The sequence below is a fragment of the Rana temporaria genome, chromosome 3 (genome assembly GCF_905171775.1).
Source record: "Rana temporaria chromosome 3, aRanTem1.1, whole genome shotgun sequence".
Classification (NCBI taxonomy): Eukaryota; Metazoa; Chordata; class Amphibia; order Anura; family Ranidae; genus Rana; species Rana temporaria.
Genome location: NC_053491.1, coordinates 236,116,752 through 236,141,647, shown reverse-complemented (window position 1 = coordinate 236,141,647; position 24,896 = coordinate 236,116,752). Strand labels below are relative to the sequence as shown.

Here is a 24,896-nt window from a genome sequence, read left to right as displayed (position 1 = left end):
GTTTAGACCCCTGGCATGTCACCAACACCCCAAACAGGGCTGATATAGAAAATAAAGATCCAAAATTGTAAAAAAAAAAAAAAAAAAGATAAAGAAATGAAATTGAAAAAATAAAACAATAAAACAACTGACACAACAACCGCGCCCCCATACTGACACGGTCCAGAGCCCCAAGACCGCTAACACCGACCACTACCCCACTGACACCGACCACTACTCCACTGACATCGTCCACTGACACTGACCACTACCCCACTGACATCATCCACTGACACCGACCACTACCCCACTGACATCGTCCACTGACACTGACCACTACCCCACTGACCACTACCCCACTAACACCGACAACTACCCCACTGACATCGTCCACTGACACCAACCACTACCCCACTGACATCGTCCACTAACACCGACCACTACCCCACTGACACCGACCACTACCCCAATGACATCGTCCACTGATATCAGCCACTACCCCACTGACATCGTCCACTGACACTGACCACTACCCCACTGCCCCATTGACACCGACCACTACCCCACTGACCACTACCCCACTGACATTGTCCACTGACACTGACCACTAACCCACTGACATCGTCCACTGACACCGACCACTACCCCACTGACCACTGCCCCACTGACACCGACAACTACCCCACTGACATCGTCCACTGACACTGACCACTACCCCACTGACACCGTCCACTGACACCGACCACTACCCCACTGACACCGGCCACTGACACCGACCACTACCCCACTGACATCGCCCACTGACACCAACCACTACCCCACTGACACCAACCACTACCCCACTGACATCGTCCACTACCCCACTGACATCGTCCACTGACACCAACCACTACCCCACTGACCACTGCCCCACTGACATCGTCCAATGACACTGACCACTACCCCACTGACATCATCCACTACCCCACTGACATCGTCCACTGACACCGACCACTGCCCCACTGACACTGACATCGTCCACTGACGCCGACCACTACCCCACTGACATCGTCCACTGACACCGACCACTACCCCACTGACATCGTCCACTGACACCGACCACTACCCCACCGACATCGTCCACTGACACCGACCACTACCCCACTGACATCGTCCACTGAAATCGACCACTACCCGACTGACCACTGCCCCATTGACACCGACCACTGACACCATCCACTGACATCGACCACTACCCCACTGACACCAACCACTACCCCATCCCCCCACCCCCTTTCCCAAAGCACTGTGAAAAAATATATTTAAAAAATAAAACCCCATCCTCTCATCAATAGTACAAAAATAAATTGTAAAAAAAATAATAAAAAATATATAATTGTAAAAATTAATAATACAAAAAAAAATCCACTGGTCCCTGTGTGAACAGGTGTCAGGACACAGTAGCTGCACAGGCACAGTTGCTGCTCCCAATATGATATCTGTGTGGGTGTGGATGCATGGCCCTGAATTCAGTGCGAGTTTGGGGACATGCACCCGCACTCACATGGATGTCATATTGGGAGCAACAAATGTATCCAGGAAGCTGTTGTGTCCCAATTGAATTCAATGGGAATGCCTGCACAGGGATGCATAAAACACCTGTGCAATCTCTACAGGGAAATTCATCAATATGCCCTGTGTGAACAAGGCCTTAAATAAATGTAAATGCAACTAAACATGCCTAAGCATGCCTAAACCTGCTTTTATTCTTTTGCTGCAAAAGCCATTTTTACATTTCATTGCACACATGATTAAAATAACTTCTGGCCCGAAATTTAGTTAAAACTCTCAAATACTATATATTTTTTACAGCAGAGGCCCAGGAGAATAAAATCGTGGTAGTGGCAATTTTTATGTCACGTAATATTTATGCAGCAGTTTATCGAGTGTAAATTTCATTAAATGATATACTAAAATAAACTTTTAGGGAACACAGACACAATATATTACCCAACTATGGTAAAGTTTAAAAGATGATATGTCAAGACTTAAAATTGTGCACAATTGAAATGGCAACAAACTTTGGTACCCTAAATCGTTCCATAGGCAATGCTTTAAGCACTCCCACAGGTCATCGGTTTAGTGTTAACTATGAATAATGGCTCTAGAATTATTTCTCCTCACTCCAGCTTGCACTGTGATATGTAACTTGTATACAGCAGTCTACGTCTTCATACATAAGTGTCCCAGGCTTGTGTGTTTATGTTCATAAGTGAATGCAGGTGGGGGCGGAATGGACTAAAAGTCCCCTATGTAAAACAATTTTGTTGTGACAGGTTGTTTTTTGTTGCCCCCCCCCCCCCCTCATTGAAGCTAATAAAGTGCAGATTGCGCTCCATCACTTTCTTCCCTGGCCACAGCAGCTGACAAAAGTGACAAAAGTGACTGCCGAACACAGAAGTGATGCACATCGCTTCCGAGTTCTTACTAGGTAGGGAAGATCAGCTAATTGATGTTCTTTGGACTCCCTGCCCTCTACCTAGAAGCACCAATCATGGAGTCCCCTTGGGGAAAGATGATGGGGGTGTGCATGCGAGGCTGCCAATGTACCGGGGGTGCATAGAAGCAATGAAGAGGCTGTACAATGAGCTTGTTAGGTTCACACTCTTTTCTGTCTGCTGTAGGAACATCTGAATGCAATAAAAAGTGACCTGGAAGTGAACTGTTTATACTTCCCAGATGGCTAAAGTAGGATTATCAGTATAAATGAGGCCTAAGTTTTGATTCTAACAGTTTATAAACACCTTCTTTTTCAGTACCATACAAGGGTGACAGACTGTCAAGATTCTGACCCAAAGAGAGTAAAAGGACAATTGTAAAGATACATTTTCCATAATGCCTATAGATACAGAAGTGAATGAGGGCATTCAAGTGCATAGGTTGGCCACAGTTTGTTGTAAATCCTTGTGTTTTTTTACCTTTAAAAAAACCTTTCTGTAGTGCTTCAGCCCCCCAGCCCCCCCCCCCCTCATTTTACTTACCTGAAAGCTGTAATCTTCTGACCAGGAATGAGCACACCGTGTTCTGGTTGGATAGATTGATAGCAGTGCAGCCATTGGCTCCAGCTGCTGTCAATCAAATCCAATGGCGCAGTGCTGGGGGGCGGGGCCAAATCCTGCATTCTGTGTGAATGGACACAGATGCGGGAGTCGGGAGTGCGCCCGCACGGGTGTCCATCAAGGAGAGCGCTTCTCCAACATGGACACTCGATGCGGGGAGGAGCCACCAACACCGCTGAGGGACTCCAGAAGAGGAGGACCGGGGGCCACTCTGCAAAACAAACTGCACAGTGGAAGTAAGTATGACATGTTTGTTATTTTTAAGCATATACAGTATTTAAAATGTGATACATGGTACAGCAATTTTTAATAAGATATAACTTTTTTTTTTCAGTTGGGGAAGATTACAGAACTACTGAGTGTAATACAGGTGGACAAATTACTGATCAGCCTTACTCGGGTAGTGGTAAGTTAACTGTACAATACTACTGGATCTCAGTGAAGTGATCATGCATGCTTACATTTTTTTAAGTTTTTTTTTAGGAGTAAAAAGTTATATGGCTATACACATTGCCAAACATTACACTACATTTATTGTAACCAACTGTAGATGAACATAAATACTTTTTAGAGATAATTGTCTCCAGGAATGTCACCTAGGTATTTCCAATGTTCTTTTTAAAAAAATCGAAAATTTACCTAAAGTGGCTGATGTATGAAAAGTGTGATAACAGGAAAATATGTATTGCCCATAGCAACTAGAGAGGCATTTTGGTTCCTCTTTGAACCTGGACATGACAGTAGGCAGCCATGGCACTCACAAATGCTCTTGTTTCTTTTCATACATAATTTACATTGTGATGGGCAAAATCTGTAGGAAAGAAGAAGCAAGGCTCATCAACTTATGTTAACTGACGCTCTTGAACCCATCCTAATTGGGCTGAACAATTTAGAGCAACTACCTTGGGTGCTGTGCTGAAAATTTGCTCTCAAGAAAAGCTCCTGGCACTGATGCTATTCAATACTCCCGAGTATGTGGAGCAGCATGTTTCCTACATGACCCTGTGGTTCCTTCCACCAACATTCATGTAAATGCAGGAAAAAAGTGTATAGGACAGTGATGGCAAACCTTGGCAGAAGTTTTGGAACAATATTTCCCATGATGCTCACTGCAGAGTGCATGAGAATCATGGGAAATGTAGTCCCAAAACATCTGGGGTGCCAAGGATCACATCACTGGTATAGGAGGTGTGGAACGTTGTAGCTGAGGGAGAGTTATATGGGCTGGGAGTTTTAGAAATAGGAGGCAATGGGATGGACACTTTATAGTTTTAGGATTAGGGAGGGATTGTAAGGCTGGCCATACATTTTGCTATTTTCTTTCCTTCAACCAGGTTGAAGGAAATAAAATCACTTGATGGGGGAGTTTCTCCTGCTGCATTATTGTATTCTGACAGTGGGGGGTTTCCCTGCCGTCAGAATACAGTAATTACTGCTGCCAGCTATTGTCAGCGACAGTGATCATATGAAAAAGAAAAACTGACAGTCTGGTTGTAAGGAAATCAATCAATAGATCTACTTTGGTACAACCAGCCTGCTCTTAGATGGATCGAAATGTGTCCGGTTCTAAATTTCAATCTATCTATGGGTGGACTAAGTTTGGAAAAGTGCTAATGTGATTAAGGCTCAGTGTTCCTTGCTCAATTCTGACTCTGGGGCCTGGCTGTGTAAACGTACCCAAATAATTCCTCTTTCTCACAATACTCTTTGAAGCTCTTTTTTTTAATTTAAACTTTTTTTAATTTAAACTTTTATTTAGAAAGTATTTCAGCATACAATACAAAATACATTTTAAAATCTTACATACCTCCTATGTTTAATTAACCACATTTGGCATGTAATTTTTATTTTTTTGGAGGGGGGAGCGGGTACCTGGTTTCTACAGGGACTTCCTGTCCCACTTCCGTCTTCATCTTCTAACCGCCTAGGAGACTCCTCCTCTCCCCCTAGGCAGCACCTCCCTCTCTGCAATTTTCTGGAACATGTCACAGGTCCCAAAAGATTGCCTGGCCACTAGGAGAGTGCAGCTCGACTCGCGCATGCGCAGTGCGTGCCTGGCCATGAACCCGCAAGCTGTCACACTTTTGTAGCTGCTGACTTTTAATAAACTGAAAAACAAGTGGAACTCAGATATTCAAACTATTTTACTAACTATTTAAGCAATCAATTTGCATCTCAGACAACACCAATTTACTGAAGCTACATGATGTATGAGACTTTTCTTATTTTTATACCACTTGTATTGTATCAAAAATTATATATATATATATATATATATATATATATATATATATATATATATATATATATATATATATATATATATTTTTTTTTTTTTTTTTTTTTTTTTTTTTTGCATGATCTGTAAGAAACAATTGTACCATATTTGTATCTTTCAGGAAGCACTTTTGGCACAAATTGGCATTCTTCTGAAGGGAGAACTAATATCCCTAATTGAAACTTTGGTAAATATTTTAATTACTAGTTATACAGCATATGTAAAATAATTTCTACTCTCAGCTATGGTGCTTTGGTGCTGCTTATGTAATGTACTTGTATATAGAGTATATATTACATAAGCTATATTACATACAGTATCTCTCTCTCTCTCTCTCTCTCTCTCTCTCTCTCTCTCTCTCTCTCTCTCTCTCTCTCTCTCTCTCTCTCTCTCTCTCTCTCTCTCTCTCTCTCTCTCTCTCTCTCTCTCTATATATATATATATATATATATATATATATATATATATATATATATATATATATATTGTTATTATTCATTTAGAAAGAAACTATAGTTTTGGTAAAAACTGCAGCACATTCCTGTCTGCTAAATCTTAGGGGCTTTCACATAAATAAGGGGCATATTTATAGATGAGAATGTATAAAGCTTTACATTACAGTATTATTCCATACCATGGCATGTGATTTATGTCCCATTCATAAAATGCTGCCCACATTGTACAGCCTATGGCAATTCAGAGCGTTCTCTCCCATTTCAACAGGTCAGATGACCAAACTTCACCTCTAGCATTTTATTTCTGTAGCACTACCCCTGTAAGGGCCACTGGATAGGATGGGTCCTCTATTCTTTGCCTCAACCTTCTTAAGAACCTTAGTCCCTCTGACACACCAGGTTGAATGTACAAACATACAATATGATAGGAAATCACTGAAAGTAATACTTCGTACCCAATAGTAGTGCTATATTAAAGTGGTTGTAAACCCTTACAGACTACTTTTTGCTACAGGTAAGCCTATAATAAGGCTTACCTGTAGCTACCCTGGATATCTCCTAAACCTGCACGATTTAGGAGATGTCCCCTGCATGTGCCAATATCATCGGCACATGTGCACTGAAGCAAACTACAGCAATGGCACGTATGAGCCGTTGCTTCAGTGAGTGTGCCGTTACCGTTGGCTCCCACACGCATGCGCGGAAGTGATGTAATCAATCACAGCGCCAGAGCCGCGATACCCGGAAGTAACCCCCGGGAGTGACCGGTGCTGTGTAAGGGCACTGCGGCAAGGGCTTTGATCTCAGGTGAGTATTACATAATGAGCTAGTAAGCTATGCTATGCATTCTAGCTAATTATGCCTTTGTCTTGCAGGTGTTATTTTTTTTCAAAGTCATTCGCTTTTTTAACACAGCTGGGTGAACAGCAAGCGCCAAGCATGATGCTCGCCTCACTGTTTACCTTTTTTGACACCTATTAGTGCCTATGGGTCTAATCAGGTGCTTCAAAAACACCCCTGCAGCTGTAATTCAGGCGCCTGGTGCCCAAAAAGTGGCCGGGCGCCTGAATAGGGGGTGGCAGCAGCGGCCATAGATAGATTCATGCAATGCAGGGGGTGGAAGGAGAGAAGGGACGGCACCTGTGCGTCGTTATGGACTCACCACCACTAATGCAATATAGGGTTGGTATAGATATAGTCTAGGCTTGGAATAAGTATGGTATAGAGTTCAGTGTGGGTGGGGTGTGGATTAGGTACACTTGGTGTCTAATGGTGCACCGCATACTAGCCCATCATGTGGCACTTACCTGAAAATGAAGCTTGCAATGTCCCTGCTGCCCTGGCTAGTGGCTGCATCCATCTTCTCCCCTCTTCCTTCCAGGGCTGCAGACTCTGGCTCTGTGACTGTCCGGAGCCGCATTACGCCACTCCGGCGTCAGTTACGGCACTTGTGAGTGAAGAAACATCACATGCGCTGATGACCTAACTGGAGCAGTATGCAGAAAATATCTCCTAAACGGCACACTTTTATTAGACACAGAGTGGGTTACAGCCACTTTAACTGCAAGGACTACTAGGACTGGAAACGAATGAAGCTTCAGTGAAACTACAATCAAGAACTGTTTTCTGAATTAAACTTCCACACTTTGGCACTTTTCTTCTTATTAAATGGGTTGTAAAGGTAAAAAAAAAATTCCTTAAATAGCTTCCTTTACCTTAGTGGAGTCCTCCTTCACTTACCTCATCGTTCGATTTTGCTTTTAAATGTCCTTATTTCTTCTGAGAAATCCTCACTTCCTGTTCTTCTGTCTGTAACTCCACACAGTAATGCAAGGCTTTCTCCCTGGTGTGGAGAAAGCCTCTTGAGGGGGCGAGCAGGCAAGTCAGGACGCTCTCTACTTTGCAGATAGAGAAAGGAGCTGTGTGTTAGTGGGCGTCCTGACACTCCTGCTCACCCGTCCCACCCTCAAGAGGCTTTCTCCACAATAGGGAGAAAGCCTTGCATTACTGTGTGTAGTTACAGACAGAAGAACAGGAAGTGAGGATTTCTCAGAAGAAATAAGGACATTTAAAAGCAAAATCGAAGGATGAGGTAAGTGAAGGAGGACTGCACTAAGGTAAAGGAAGCTATTTAGGGAAAAAAATTACTTTTACAACCCCTTTAAGGATCATGTTTCCCAAACTGAAGAAATAATTCAGCCAGTAAACAACACATTTGCAGTACTATTGTTGCTGGATCCCTATATATGCCTGGAATTCAGCTTTAACCACTTCCCGACCGCCGCATGTATATGTACGTCCACAGAATGGCACGTACAGGCAAATGGGCGTACAGGTACGTCCTTGCCTTCTAGCGGGTGGGGGGTCCGATCGGGACCCCCCCCCCCCCGCTACATGCGGCGGTCGGATTCCCGCGGGGAGCGATCCGGGACGACGGCGCGGCTATTCGTTTATAGCCGCTCCGTCGCGATCGCTCCCCGGAGCTGAAGAACGGGGAGAGCCGTGTGTAAACATGGCTTCCCCGTGCTTCACTGTGGCGGCTGCATCGATCGAGTGATCCTTTTTATAGGGAGACTCGATCAACGACGTCAGTCCAACAGCCACACCCCCCTACAGTTGTAAACACACACTAGTTGAACCCTAACTCCTACAGCGCCCCCTGTGGTTAACTCCCAAACTGCAACTGTCATTTAGACAATAAACAATGCAATTTAAATGCATTTTTTGTTGTGAAAATGACAATGGTCCCAAAAATGTGTCAAAATTGTCCGAAGTGTCTGCCATAATGTCGAGGTCACGAAAAAAATCGCTGATCGCCACCAATAGTAGTAAAAAAAAAAAATTCATAAAAATGCAATAAAACTATCCCCTATTTTGTAAACGCTATAAATTTTGCGCAAACCAACCGATAAACGCTTATTGCGATTTTTTTTTACCAAAAATAGGTAGAAGAATACGTATCGGCCTAAACTGAGGGAAAAAAATTATATATGTTTTTGGGGGATATTTATTACAGCAAAAAGTAAAAAATATTGCATTTTTTTCAAAATTGTCGCTCTATTTTTGTTTATAGCGCAAAAAATAAAAACCGCAGAGGTGATCAAATACCACCAAAATAAAGCTCTATTTGTGGGGAAAAAAGGACGCCAATTTTGTTTGGGAGCCACGTCGCACGAGCGCGCAATTGTCTGTTAAAGCGCAGTGCCGAATTGTAAAAATGCCTTTGGGCATTTAGCAGCATATTGGTCCGGGGGTTAAGTGGTTAAAAGGTACAGTGAAAATAGAGCCTTTAAGATGAGCAGGCTCTGTCCAGGCATTGTAACATACCAGTCCAGCCTACTCCCTTTTGTTGGTAATCTGGAGATATTGGAACATGTCAATAACTGTCTCTAACTGGCTCTAAATCACCTCTACAGGCTCCTTGCAGTGTTGCCAAGCGTCAGTATTTTTACTGTTAGCCAGTAAAAAACAGGCAATTTTCTCCTGCTAGTAAATGCCAGTAAAAGGAAAAGGTTGCCAGTAAAAAAAATATGACTGTGAAGCTCTGCTAGGTCTGGAGCTGGCCGAGACCATCCGAATGCATGCTATAGTTTGTTTGGCCAGCACTGAGCCTGAGCATGTCCTGTGATGTCATGGTGCAAGGGAGCCAAGCAGAGCGGCCAGAGCCTTGTGTGTGGGTCGGGAGCAAGGCAGGCCGGGAGCAGGACTGTCAGTGCTGTTTAGACTGGAGTGGACTGGAGGGATCACCTGGCGTGGAGAGTGAAGCCTCGTACACACGATCAGTCCATCCGATGAGAACGGTCTGATGGACCGTTCTCGTCAGTTAACCGATGAAGCTGACTGATGGTCCGTCGTGCCTACACACCATCGTTTAAAAAACCAATCGTGTCAGAGCACGGTGACGTAAAACACAATGACGTGCTGAAAAAAACGAAGTTCAATGCTTCCAAGCATGCGTCGACTTGATTCTGAGCATGTATGGATTTTTAACCGATGGTTGTGCCTACTAACGTTCGGTTTGTTCCCATCGGTTAGTAATCCATCGGTTAAATTTAAAGCAAGTTGGCTTTTTTTTAACCGATGGTTAAATAACCTATGGGGCCCACACACGATCGGTTTTGACCAATGAAAACGGTCCATCAGACCATTGTCCTCGGGTTAACCTATCGTGTGTACGATGCCTGACTGTCGCTGTGACTCAGGAGGGGATATGTTGTGTCAGTGATCTGTGCTGCTGCACACTGCTGTCATTGTCACTTTGAGTCAGTTTCATATGTGTGTGCCTGACTAAATTTCTTACCCTCCCGAGTCCTGTCACTGAGCTACTTACTTACTATATTGAAAATAAAATAAAACATATGGTTTTTTTTGCATTATTATGTATCTTAAATCATATTGCTAATTGCATATTGTACGTGTTTGTAGCCTAAATACTGAAATTTGCACTTATTTTTTTAACATTTGGAAATGCCAGTAAAAACTTGGCTGTGCCAGTAAATTTTGGGTGGTTTGTCAGTTAATTTCAATCTGATAGGTTGGCAACACTGGCTCCTTGGTGTCTCTTATATACAGTAAAATATGACTGTATTACAACCATTAATCAAATTCTGTCCTGCCAACAATATTTGATGTGATTGGTGATGTGAGGAGCAGAGAGAGAGAAAAAGAGAAGAAGTCGCATAGCACAAGCTCCAGCAAATGTGACTCTTCTACTCTCTTATCGCATGTCAGATGACTTGTAAAATCTGGGTGTAGCACATTACAGGGAACTCAGAATAAATTCAATGTAAAAGGTTCAGGACTGCTGCTCCCCTGCATTTGCAGTGAATCTACACAATATACGAAGATTGTGAATCATACACTTGTGGTCAGAATGTTTGCAGGTTAGCTTTTCCCCTGATCAGCTCACAAGAGTCACAAGAGCCGAGAGTTTGAAGGAATGAATAATCCAGCCCCCTTTCTATAAAAGGGTGACCTCATAGCATTCATATTGTTATTGTGTGTTGGATTGTTAGGGTGAGCTGACAATTCTGTACTTTTAACTCGTCTTTAAAATTGTGGCATTAATACATATGTTCCATGACAGTACCCGAGCTCCCCCCACCATTTCTTTTGCAATAACTTGCTTAATAGCAGGATGAAGATGCTATCAGTCCCCCAACCCCCAAAGCACACACAAAAACACACAAAAACACACAAACACACACAAAAACACACAAACATACACTATGGAAGCTGCACGAAAGGTCAGTATATTATCTGCTGTAACTTTGTTTTTCATACAGGTATTTGTTTATTGGGTTTTATGGCATTACAGCCAGGGGGGGAAGGGCCGACCTTTAATGGAGTTTTGACAGGTAGTGGTATGTGATAATATGTAGCCATCACTAGCTGCCACTGTTTATTGTAAATGTGTTTTGAATTTTATTTTACTGTATTATGCCAGAATAAAAAGATTGACAGAAACTTTTTGTAATTGTCTGTTTAAGAAAAAGTGCATTCTGTTAATGTGTTTTTTTTTGTTTTTTTTCAAGGGGAGTACAGTAAATATTCTTGTGCTCACTTTGCATAATACTTTAGGAGCAATTACTACCTCCCTTGTTGGTACTGTTCTGGGAGCCGTAACTGGACTTGTTGCAGTCCCACTCGGATTAGTTGGTTCTGTAGTGGGAGGCCTGGGAGGAATCCTAAACGTAGGTTAAGGTGATATAGGTAAGTAGTTATCTCAATATGTACATTTTACAAAGTGATAACAATACACATGGACTATATGGTGCCCATTCTTATTTCCCTTGTTACTTTCCTGTAAAACAATTTGACTATATGTCTTTAGTACAATAAAAATAGACCACACTGCTGGTTAGGAGGATCGCCATATATTAGGACAGTCTTCTTGGCAAAAATGAACAGTGATGTGCAATTTATAGAGAATCCACTCTCTTGAAAATGTACCCAATCTTCTCCCACAATTTGCAATTCTGGGTTATTATCCAACCAGTACTCTTTTCTGCCATATTTTGGAATTCATTTGGAATGAATAAATCTTAATGTTGCTAGTCCAGCACCATGGGCATATAAGTCAGTACCCTAAAGCAAGAGGGAAAACACCTCTCTGCATGCAGCCCTGCATCACATGTTTGCTTTAATAGAGAGGCTCTAAAATGTCAGACACCAGCAAGGTGCTTATGGGCATCATGATCATCCACTTTCTCAGTGCTGTAAGAGATGGCATGGAAATGTAGGGAAAATATTAATATGCAGCCTATTTTCCCCCATCTATTGAATCCTTTAAACTCTCCTGATCCCTATACCCCTTCTGTATCCATGAGGGGCAGAACAGTCTGATGACACCAATCTCGTGCTTTGAGAGAGGAACCTATTTTTTTTCACTCTCCTGTTGATCATTAAATATCTCTGGGCTGGTAATTAGGGGGAAAGGACAAAAGTACAATTGGTTTACCTAAATACCTGATGTGACTAATAGTTTAATTAAATAAATGTATTCATTAATTAACAAACAATTTAAATCATATCCACACATATTTAAACCAGGGAATAGATCATTAATTTAAAAAAGGCCAAAAGCACAAAACAAACAATGGGGTAGATTCAAGTAGCAATTGCGTCTGCGTAACCATAGTTACGCAGCGCAATTGCTTACTTGCGCAGGCGTAACGACTTCTCCTGATTCAGAGAGCTCGTTACGCCGACTGCAGCCTAAGATATGCGTGGCATAAGGCTCTTATGCCCTCATATCTTAGGCTGCATTCTTACGCAGGCCGCTAGGTGGCGTTCCCGTAGTGGTCAGCGTAGAGTATGCAAATTGCATGCTAACGCCGATTCACTACCGTACGCGCGCCCTGCGTACGCAGATTACGTTGTTTGCGTACGTCATGTTTAGCGTAAGGCTGCTCCTGCTAAATGCAGGCGCAGCCAATGCTAAGGATACCTGTCGTTCCCGCGTCGCAAGGTTTAAATTTTACATAGTTTGCGTAAGTGAATCGTGAATGGCGCTGGACGCCATTCACGTTCACTTTGAAGCAAATGACGTCCTTGCGACATCATTTACCGCAATGCACGTCGGGAAAGTTTCCCGACGGAACATGCGCTCTACGCTCGGCGCGGGAACGCACCTAATTTAAATGATTCCCGCCCCCTACGGGATAATTTAAATTGCGCGCGCTTACGCCGGGCATTTCGCTGGAGCGCCCACGCAATTTACGGAGCTACTGCTCCGTGAATCGAGGGTAGCGCAGATAATTTGCGGTGGCGCAGGGCAAAAACGGTGCCCTGCGCCTACGTAAAAACTGCGCAAATCTTACTGAATCTACCCCACTGTATATAGGGGAAGGGATTCACTAAAGTACTTATTCTTCTCTCTAAGCACATATTTTGCAAAGTTTCTCACATTTTAATACTTGCTTTGCCATATTTTTTACTGTTTTAAATATAGACATTTTTAGATCAGACACTAGGCACAAGATACACTACTACAATGTCTCTGCCTAACTGCTTAATAGCTGATGAGATATCAGTCACACAGGGATTGCTTTGATTTCAATTCTATATAGAAGGAGAAATGGAAACATGGATCCCTGGTTCATATTAGATGTCCTAAATTGGGTTTGGGGTGTTCTCTATTAGGCAACTCTCTCACGTGAGGGGCCATGGTTGGGCCTTTGGAGTGCCATGTTCAGGAATAGTAAGAAGAGAAACACCACACCATTTTTATGATCCAGAAATGGTTTATTGGTCACAAACATTATGGAACTAACATATTTCTGGGGTTCAAAGTGCACCCTTCATAGGGGCTTAACAACTTTTTATAATAGTTGGAGTCTGGATGGAGGAATGATTGCCTGTAATTGAGATAAATAGGTGTATTTATAAAGCACTTACTGTGACATTCACTGCAGGCAAATCTTCCCTGTGCAGGAGTGACGAATGTCATATTCACTGCTTTATAAATATACCTTTATATTTAAGTAATGATATCTGCTCAGGTCACTGGTTTTGCATTTGCATCCTAGGATTCTGGAATGGGGGACCTTATATTGTTTGCTGAAGTCACCCTGCATAATTACATCTCTTTAATTAACTGGCAGACATTCAATGTTTGACTTAATACATTGAAATAATACATATGTTACAAAGTAATGTTTTATGTATATCTTGCAGGTGCTGTCCGTCATTGGATTGTGTGGACACACTGATCTATTGCTTGAAATTAATTACTCTACATTTTTTTAATATCATCACAAATTCTGCTTTTACTTACTAATCAATTTACCATAAAGAAAATGATTTGCTGATTTCTTTCATATATGTCTACTTTTCAATAAATTATCTCTTAAGCATCATCCAATGTGTTTCTGATTATTGCTAAAGGTTATGAAGATGAAAAATAAGATCTTGTAAAATCTGTTTTCTGTTTTGGCTCAAGGTAATGTATAGCAAAGTGTGCGTTTTTCCAAGTATTACCATAACGCATGGCAATACACATACTGCGGTGCAGTGCATTGCAGTGCCATAATTTATTCATTTTGATTTTCTCCTTCTACAAAAGTGGAAAACGCACCTGCACTGCAGCACACCAAAATGCACATCCCATTTGTTGCTTTGCTCTGCATTGAAAAAAAAGGTACATGTCTAAATTCTGTGTAGTAATGAGCTGTGCACAAAATGGCTGCCTTAATGCAATGCACTTTAAAGTGGATGTAAACCCACTCTCATCAATTATAAACTACTGCCATAGTGCTAAACTATAAGGCTATTCATGCCTTCTGCATGCATCCTTACCTGTCAAATGTGTCCCGTTTATCAGTTAGAAACCCCCAAAAACAGCAGATTCAGTGGGTGGGTCTGTTATCGGCGCTTGGTGGGCGGAGTCATGATGTCAGCAGACTCCCTGCCCACCTCTACACTCCCCTTGGCCAGAGCGTGCACAGAGAGGCAAAGCGTGTTGTTGGTAAAAACAGAGCGCACTCACGGCCCCCTGTCATTTCTGTACACACATCCCTCTCCAGTGACAGTCTGGAATGATCGGTGCGACGGAGGGTAAGCTGTGAGCACCGATCCTCCCTGCATGGATTTTCATCTGCTTCTCTCTCTCCCGCGGCTTTCACCTGAAAAGCCATGCAGGGGGGATCGGTGCGCACAGCTGACCCCCCCCCCCTTGCACTGATCATCCCTGACTGTCCTTAGTGTCTTTCTTCAGCGCCGTGTCCTCCTTCGCCCCCCCTCGTCCCTCTCCGTGTGTCCCCGCTGTGTCTTCTTTCTCCTCCGCCCCCCCTCGTCCCTCTCCGTGTGTCCCCGCTGTGTCTTCTTTCTCCTCTGCCCCCCCTCGTCCCTCTCCATGTGTCCCCGCTGTGTCTTCTTTCTCCTCCGCCCCCCCTCGTCCTGATCTATATGTCTACATCCCCACCCATGTGTTCACATTCCCCCCGTGTCTTCCTCCTCCTCCGCCCTCCTCATCCGCTGTTTTCCTTCCCCTCTCTCTCTCCTCTCCCGAGGGCTGTGAGGGGGTGCGGGGGCGAGCGGGTAGATCTGTCAGGATGGAGAGCGGAGAAAGGAGCTGATATGTCAATTACCAGCCCCTTTCTTTTCTGAACGGGACACAGAGCGTTCGCTACCGATCGCTGTTCGTCCTGTGATAACTGAGCAGAGTAACCTGTGTGTTACTATGCTCAGTTTATGAATGGAGGGGAGATGCTGTCTTCCCTCCATTCATCTTCTGTGCAGAGAAAAGGACTGGGGAATGAATGCCCTCTGTCCCTTTCTCTGTTTCAAATGGGAGATGCCAGGGGTCTCTGTTTAGACCCCTGGCATGTCACCAACACCCCCAACAGGTTTGATAAAAAAAAATCCAAAATTGTAAAAAAAATAAAAAAAAGATAAAAAATGAAATTGAAAAAAAAAAAAAAAAAAAACAACTGACACAACAACCACCCCCCCATAATGATACGGCCCAGAGCCCCAAGACCACTGACACCGACCACTACCCCACTGACATCGTCCACTTACACCAACCACTACCCAACTGACACCGACCACTACCCCACTGACATCGTCCACTTACACCAACCACTACCCAACTGACACCGACCACTACCCCACTGCCCCACTGACACCGACCACTACCCCACTGACATCGTCCACTGACACCGACCACTACCCCACTGACCACTGCCCACTGACACCGACAACTACCCCACTGACATCGTCCACTGACACCGACCACTACCCCACTGACACCGACCACTACCCCACTGACACCGTCTACTGACACCGACCACTACCCCACTGACATCGTCCACTGACACCGACCACTACCCCACTGTCCCACTGACACCGACCACTACCCCACTGACCACTACCCCACTAACATTGTCCACTGACACCGAACACTACCACACTGACATCGTCCACTGACACCGACCACTACCCCACTGACCACTGCCCCACTGACACTGACATCATCCACTGACAATGACCACTACCCCACTGACATCGTCCACTGACACCGACCACTACCCCACTGACATCGTCCACTGACACCGACCACTACCCCACTGACATCGTCCACCGACCACTACCCCACTGACATCGTCCACTGACACCGACCACTACCCCACCGACATAGTCCACTGACACCGACAACTACCCCACTGACCACTACCCCACTGACACCAACTACTACCCCACTGACATCATTCACTGACACCGACCACTACCCCACTGACCACTGCCCCACTGACACTGACATCGTCCACTGACACCGACCACTACCCCACTGACATCATCCACTACCCCACTGACATCGTCCACCGACACCGACCACTACCCCACTGACCACTGCCCCACTGACACTGACATCGTCCACTGACAATGACCACTACCCCACTGACATCGTCCACTGACACTGACCACTACCCCACTGACTTCGTCCACTGACACCGACCACTACCCCACTGACATCGTCCACTGACACAACCACTACCCCACTGACCACTACCCCACTGACATCGCCCACTGACACCGACCACTACCCCACTGACCACTGCCCCACTGACATCGTCCACTGACACCGACCACTACCCCACTGACACCGACCACTGACACCATCTACTGACATCGTCCACTGACACTGACCACTACCCCACTGACACCAACCACTACCCCACTGACATCGTCCATTGACACAGACCACTACCCCACCGACCACTACCCCACTGACATCGTCCACTACCCCACTGACATCGTCCACTGACACCGACCACTACCCCACTGACCACTGCCCCACTGACACTGACATAGTCCACTGACACCGACCACTACCCCACTGACATCGTCCACTGACACCGACCACTGCCCCACTGACATCGTCCACTGACACCGACCACTACCCCACTGACCACTAGCCCACTGACATCGTCCACTGACACGACCACTACCCCACTGACCCACTGACAACTACCCCACTGACATCGTCCACTGACACCGACCACTACCCCACTAACATTGTCCACTGACACCGAACACTACCCCACTGACATCGTCCACTGACACCGACAACTACCCCACTGACCACTGCCCCACTGACACTGACATCATCCACTGACAATGACCACTACCCCACTGACATCGTCCACTGACACCGACCACTACCCCACTGACATCGTCCACTGACACCGACCACTACCCCACTGACATCGTCCACCGACCACTACCCCACTGACATCGTCCACTGACACCGAGCACTACCCCACCGACATAGTCCACTGACACCGACAACTACCCCACTGACCACTGCCCTTCTGACACCGACAACTACCCCACTAACATCGTCCACTGACACCGACCACTACCCCACTGACACCGTCCACTGACACCGACCACTACCCCACTGACATCGCCCACTGACACCAACCACTACCCCACTGACACCAACTACTACCCCACTGACATCATCCACTGACACCGACCACTACCCCACTGACCACTGCCCCACTGACACTGACATCGTCCACTGACACCGACCACTACCCCACTGACATCATCCACTACCCCACTGACATCGTCCACCGACACCGACCACTACCCCACTGACCACTGCCCCACTGACACTGACATCGTCCACTGAGGCCCCGTACTCACGACCAAACATGTCTGCTGAAACTGGTCCGCAGGCCAGTTTCAGCAGACATGTTTGGTCGTGTGTGGGCGCGAGCGGGCCGAATTCCAGCAAACATTTGCCCGCCGGGCCTTTTCCCAGCAGACAAATATTCCTGGACTTGTTTTAAAACAGTCCGCTGGAATTCTGCCCGCTCGGACATGTACGGTCGTCAGTACAGACCTACCGTACATGTCCAGGCGCCCGCCGTCCCTCGCATGCGTCGAATGACTTTGACGCATGCGTGGAAGCATTTTAAAGGCGGGCCGCCCACGTCGCCGCGTCATTGTCGCGGCGACACCGCGTCATCGACGCGGCGACACCGCGGACACGCCCCGCGTATTGTTTACGCGCGGACTTCTGTACGATGGTGTGTACAACCATCGTACAGAAGCCCTCTGGCAGACATGTATGGTGAAAACGGTCCGACGGACCGCTTTCACCATACATGTTTGGTCGTGAGTACCCGGCCTGACACTGACCACTACCCCACTGACTTCGTCCACTGACACCGACCACTACCCCACTGACATCGTCCACTGACACAACCACTACCCCACTGACATCGCCCACTGACACCGACCACTACCCCACTGACCACTGCCCCACTGACATCGTCCACTGACACCGACCACTACCCCACTGACCACTGCCCCACTGACACCGACCACTGACACCATCTACTGACATCGTCCACTGACACTGACCACTACCCCACTGACACCAACCACTACCCCACTGACATCGTCCACTGACACAGACCACTACCCCACCGACCACTACCCCACTGACATCGTCCACTACCCCACTGACATTGTCCACTGACACCGACCACTACCCCACTGACCACTGACCCACTGACACTGACATAGTCCACTGACACCGACCACTACCCCACTCACATCGTCCACTGACACCGACCACTGCCCCACTGACATCGTCCACTGACACCGACCACTACCCCACTGACCACTACCCCACTGACATCGTCCACTGACACGACCACTACCCCACTGACCCACTGACAACTACCCCACTGACATCGTCCACTGACACCGACCACTACCCCACTGACCACTGCCCCACTGACACAGACCACAGACACCATCCACTGACACTGACCACTACCCCACTGACCACTGCCCCACTGACACCAACCACTACCCCATCCCCCCACCCCCTTTCCCCAAGCACTGTGAAAAAATATATTTAAAACATAAAACCCCAGCCACTGCGGGTTCCCACATCGCACCCGACTCGCATGGCAGTTCACACTGCCATATGCGAACTGCTGGGGAGTGTCATACAATGATAATGTCACCACCATTTCAGCTCGCATATCGCACTGTGAACTGACAGTTAGGACATGAATCGAATCGCATGGGTGTGAACACCTATGCGATTTTGGTGTGGACCAAAAAAAGGGTCCTGTGCGTGTTTGGTCCAAATGAGATGCAATTTCAGCCAGTTTGTATGGCTGAAATCGCATTGCATGTGATCTGAACAGCAGTGCGGTGCAAATCACTTGCGATCTCGCACAGCGCACTACTGTGAACCAGCCCTAAGTTCATTCAGCCTTACTGGGTGTAAGTATAAAAAGTGAGAAATCCACCCTCCCCCACATAACACATCCTGGTCATATAGGAATGTTGCATATGTGATAAGGTGACCTCAGACACACACACACAATAAGAAGATCACTGAAGCTCAGACTAAATACATCTCCCCTAATCACTTGTCTATGTATATTCTGATGGCTGTTCACTGGAGCATTTCCTCATGACACTGAACTGTGAATCACCCCATATTTTGAAAACATTTCATCAAAAATCTCAGGAAAGACAGCCAATCCTGGGAGAGCTGGAGAGGAGGAGAGGAGGAGATGGGAGGGGAATGTGAATTGTGCACTTTTTACAGAAGCTGTGCATGTCTGCAAGCTAGTGCACAAGATATGTAAATAACCTGTTACTCAAGCAAGGACTTTGGTCTTTATCTGGAAGTCTGTTTTATTGCACTGAACAATAAAAATAGGGTTGCTCAGAGCTGGATTAACTTTGTGTGGCAAGACTGGGCACAGATGATAGGAAATCTTATTCTCTACATTGTAACATCAACATTTTGTGGGTTTACATCCACTTTAACTTAGTGTAATGTGTTTTGATATATGTGGTGAGGGCAGGGGCGTATAATAAAATCAGTGAACCCGTGTGCAAAATTCCGAATGGGCCCCCCTGGCAAAGTGCACTGCAACATAAAATGGGCGTGGTTTAAATGGTGCTTAATATGGGGCATGGCTTAAAATGGGTGTGGTTAAAGAATCTTGAGATTACTTACATTTTGCAGAATGTGGTAATGTTAAATGGGAATGTACAGTGCGTAATCAGGGGGCAAAAATGTCAAGTGTGAACCTTCCCTCCCCACCAAAAGTGATGAATAGTGGCTTTGTTGGTATAGTGAACCACAATGACAGCCCTGAGATATTGCCACCATTGAAAAAATTAACAGGATAGATAGGGGATCCACACATCACCCTGCTGCCTGACCCTTCATTCATCCAACTTGAGACAATGAACAATCATTTGCGTTGTTTTGTTTATTTGGGGGATATAACTTGGATGAGGTGAGGAGGATATGGGATGCCCATAGAACATGTTAGTGTTTGTCATGTTAAAGTGAATTCAGCTTTACATGAGCAAATGCTTTATTTCATATCTTCATTGAAAATATAGCGGTCTATACGTTGCAATCCCCGGATGGAATAAAATTCCCTAATTCCGACTTTTTACCTCAGGACACTTCTCCTCTTGCACATCACTTTCCTGTCACAAATTAGTACTCCTGTCCCGCCATCTTCAGCAGCCTCTAGGCCTTACTCTGAATAAGTCCCATCAGCTTTTGTAATTGATTGTACTTGGTGGCATTTGACTGCGTAGTTACTAGGGCCGGGGCCTGCAGAACCCCTCCCAGGGGGCCTAGTAGTTTAACAGCTCCTTACTTGGTGATGGACTACTGATCCCAGCCCAGATAGTCCTACTTGCGACATCGATTTGACACATTTCCCCACAGTTTCTCTCCCTCTGATCCAGGACTCCTCATCACTGGCCTTGTAATGACGAAGCTCCCTCACAGACTCCCTGTGGTACACTCACCGACCTTCTTTCTGCCCCAAGTCATTGGTGGAGGATTTTATCTGGATGTACGTTCCAACAGCCTCCAGCCACTCTACCAGGTTACTCCTCCGGGCCTCACCCCCCGCCCAGATGGGAGTGGGGTCCCTGCACTTTCTAGTACTCCATCCTCCACTTCTCCCGGCCGACAACTGCCCCCAGTGGCAAGTTACCTCAGCTTATATAGGTGGCCCGCCCCCTGCCAGTCATAGTTGGGGATTGGTCAGAGCTCCCACACAAGCTGCCTGCCACTTCAGTCCCAGGCCCTGCCTCCTTCTCTGTACATTCTCCCCAGAGACAGGGGAGACGCCTCAGAACTAGAGCACAGGTCGCCACACCCACTGCTGCACTGAACACTCCCAGTCCCAGATCAAAACAAACAGGCCTGCCCAGAGCACAGGCCTGCCCAAATTTGCCTGTACTGATACCTAAAACCTAGAAAACCCCATTCTAGCACCTACCAAAAGGTAGTGGGTGCTACACTTATGCTAGAAGCCCCAATTATGAAGGTAAGACCTTGCTTACAAATGTTGAAGGAAGAAATGGTGGTAGTGACGGAGAGATTATTAAATAAACAATAATTTTTAATAAAACGTAGGTGTGTATTTTTTTTATCTTTTTCCTGTGACAGTAGAAAGAGATAGCAATCTGCCTCAATTAGGGAAAATAAACATGTACTCCTAAATGTGTCAGAACTAGGCTGGTAGTGTGAGAGGGCTGCCTTTCTGTAGCACTCAATGCCATATGCTATATAGGATAGTGTTGTTGCATGTGCTCATAGAGTTCTTCTTAATGCCATAACCACAGTTTTAATTGACCTGTTGACTCCCCCTTTTTTTTAATACTCTAATATATTTATTTTTTTTGGGGGGGGGGTTGTTTTGAGGGGGGGGGGGTTAAAGCAGAGGCGTATCTAGTGAAAATGGCGCCTATGGCAAGTACTGAAACTGCGCCCCTGTCAAAACATTTGAAACCCATCTTTCAGATAACCTTAACAGAAAAGACAGCTAACAAAACAACAAGTCAAGCTCTTTAATCTTTCAATTAACAAATTATGGATTGGCACTACATAAAAATTACAACTGCACCTTCCTTGCTTTTACCAATGCAAACAGGTCTATGATGTGCTCAAAGTCATATTTTTCTGTTTCTACTCTTTCTACACTCAACACACACAATGGTCCGCAGGCACACACTGATACAAAAATCACTGATGATGCCAACACTGGCACTCAGTCATTAAAATACATTGGTGCACACAGTAACATACAAAAACAATGTAACAAACTCAATTAAATACTTGCTTACTGAGCACTTAAACCCCCTTCGTTCCCGGACCAATTTTCAGCTTTCAGCGCTCTCACACTTTGAATGTTAATTACTCAGTCATACAACATTGTATCCAAATGAATTTCTTGTCCTTTTTTTCATACAAACAGAGCTTTCTTTTGGTGGTATTTGATCACCTCTGGACTTTTTATTTTTTGCGCTATAAATGAAAAAAGACGGAAAATTTTGAAAAAAAATGAATTTTTCTTAGTTTATGCGATAAAATTTTGCAAAATATAAATTTTTCTTCATAAATTGTGGCCACAATTTATACTGCTACATGTCTTTGGTAAAAATAACCCAAATTAGTGGATATTATTTGCTCTTTGTGAAAGTTAGAGAGTCTACAAGCTATGGTGCAAATCATAAAAAAATTATCACACCTGTTGTACCGGTGCCTATCTCATTTCTTGGGGCCCTGAACACGCCAGAAAAGTACAAATACCCCCCAAATGACCCATTTTTAGAAAGTAGACATTCCAAGGTATTTAGTAAGATGCATGATGAGGTTTTTAATGTTGTAATTTTTTCCCACAATTCTATGCAAAATAAATATTTTTTTTATTTTTTTTTCCCCCTCACAAAATTGTCATTGTAATAGGTTATTTCTCTCACATGGCATGTGTATACCACAAATGACACCCGAAAATACATTCTGCTACTCCTCCTGAGTATGGCGATACCACATATGTGGGACTTTTTCACAGCCTGACCACATACAGAGCCCCAATATGCAGGGAGCACCATCAGGTGTTCTAGGAGCATAAATCACACATCTAACTTGTTGACTACCTATTACAATTTTGAAGGCCCTGGAGCACCTGGACAATGGAAATGCCCACAAAGTGACGCCATTTTGGAAAGCTAACACCCCAACGTATAATCTATGAGGCATAATGAGTCTTTTGAACGATTCATTTTTTTCCAAACGTTTTTGGAAAATGTGGAAAAAAAATGAAAACGCAATTTTTTTATGCAAAGTTGTCCATTTATAAGATATTGCCAACACATAGCCTATACATAGCAAAAATTACACCCCAAAATACATTCTGCTACTCCTCCTGAGTATGGCGATACCACATATGTGGAACTTTTTCACAGCCTGGCCACATACAGAGCCCCAATATGCAGGGAGCACCATCAGGTGTTCTAGGAGCATACATTACACATCTAACTTGTTGACTACCTATTACACTTTTGAAGGCCCTGGAGCACCTGGACAATGGAAATGCCCACAAAATGACTCAATTTTGGAAAGCTAACACCCCAACGTATAATCTATGAGGCATAATGAGTCTTTTGAACGATTCATTTTTTTCCAAACGTTTTTGGAAAATGTGGAAAAAAAATGAAAATGCAATTTTTTTACGCAAAGTTGTCCATTTATAAGATATTGCCAACACATAGCCTGTACATAGCAAAAATTACACCCCAAAATACATTCTGCTACTCCTCCTGAGTATGGCGATACCACATATGTGGGACTTTTTCACAGCCTGGCCACATACAGAGCCCCAATATGCAGGGAGCACCATCAGGTGTTCTAGGAGCATAAATTACACATCTAACTTGTTGACTACCTATTACCTTTTTGAAGGCTCTGGAGCACCTGGACAATGGAAATGCCCAGAAAATGACCCCATTTTGGAAAGCTAACATCCCAATGTATAATCTATGAGGCATAATGAGTCTTTTGAACGATTAATTTTTTTCCAAACGTTTTTGGAAAATGTGGAAAAAAAATGAAAACGCAATTTTTTTATGCAAAGTTGTCCATTTATAAGATATTGCCAACACATAGCCTGTACATAGCAAAAATTACACCTCAAAATACATTTTTCTACTCCTCCTGAGTATGGCGATACCACATATGTGGGACTTTTTCACAGCCTGGCCACATACAGAGCCCCAATATGCAGGGAGCACCATCAGGTGTTCTAGGAGCATACATTACACATCTAACTTGTTGACTACCTATTACATTTTGAAGGCCCTGGAGCACCTGGACAGTGGAAATGCCCACAAAATGACTCCATTTTGTAAAGCTAACACCCCAACGTATAATCTATGAGGCATAATGAGTCTTTTGAACGATTCATTTTTTTTCCAAACGTTTTTGGAAAATGTGGAAAAAAAATGAAAACGCAATTTGTTTACGCAAAGTTGTCCATTTATAAGATATTGCCAACACATAGCCTGTACATAGCAAAAATTACACCCCAAAATACATTCTGCTACTCCTCCTGAGTATGGCGATACCACATGTGTGGGACTTTTTCACAGCCTGACCACATACAGAGGCCCAACATGCAAGGAACACCAACAGGTGTTCTAGGGACACATAGCATGCACATGACAAGAATTACACCCCACAATACATTATGCTAAGCAAAGGGTAAACAAACAAATGTACCTGTG

The 24,896-nt window shown here is 44.8% G+C and overlaps 1 protein-coding gene across 1 annotated transcript in view; it reads left to right on the top strand.

The window, feature by feature from the left end:
* Nucleotides 1-14,170, top strand: part of LOC120932240 — a 40,529-nt gene extending 26,359 nt beyond the window's left edge. The window contains exons 7-10 of the mRNA XM_040344488.1: nt 3,412-3,483; nt 5,477-5,542; nt 11,345-11,522; nt 13,989-14,170. Of these exons, the coding sequence (XP_040200422.1) occupies nt 3,412-3,483; nt 5,477-5,542; nt 11,345-11,512 (306 nt within the window). The 3' untranslated portion in view covers nt 11,513-11,522; nt 13,989-14,170. The remainder of the gene's footprint in view (nt 1-3,411; nt 3,484-5,476; nt 5,543-11,344; nt 11,523-13,988) is intronic.
* The last annotated feature ends 10,726 nt before the right edge of the window (nt 14,171-24,896 follow it).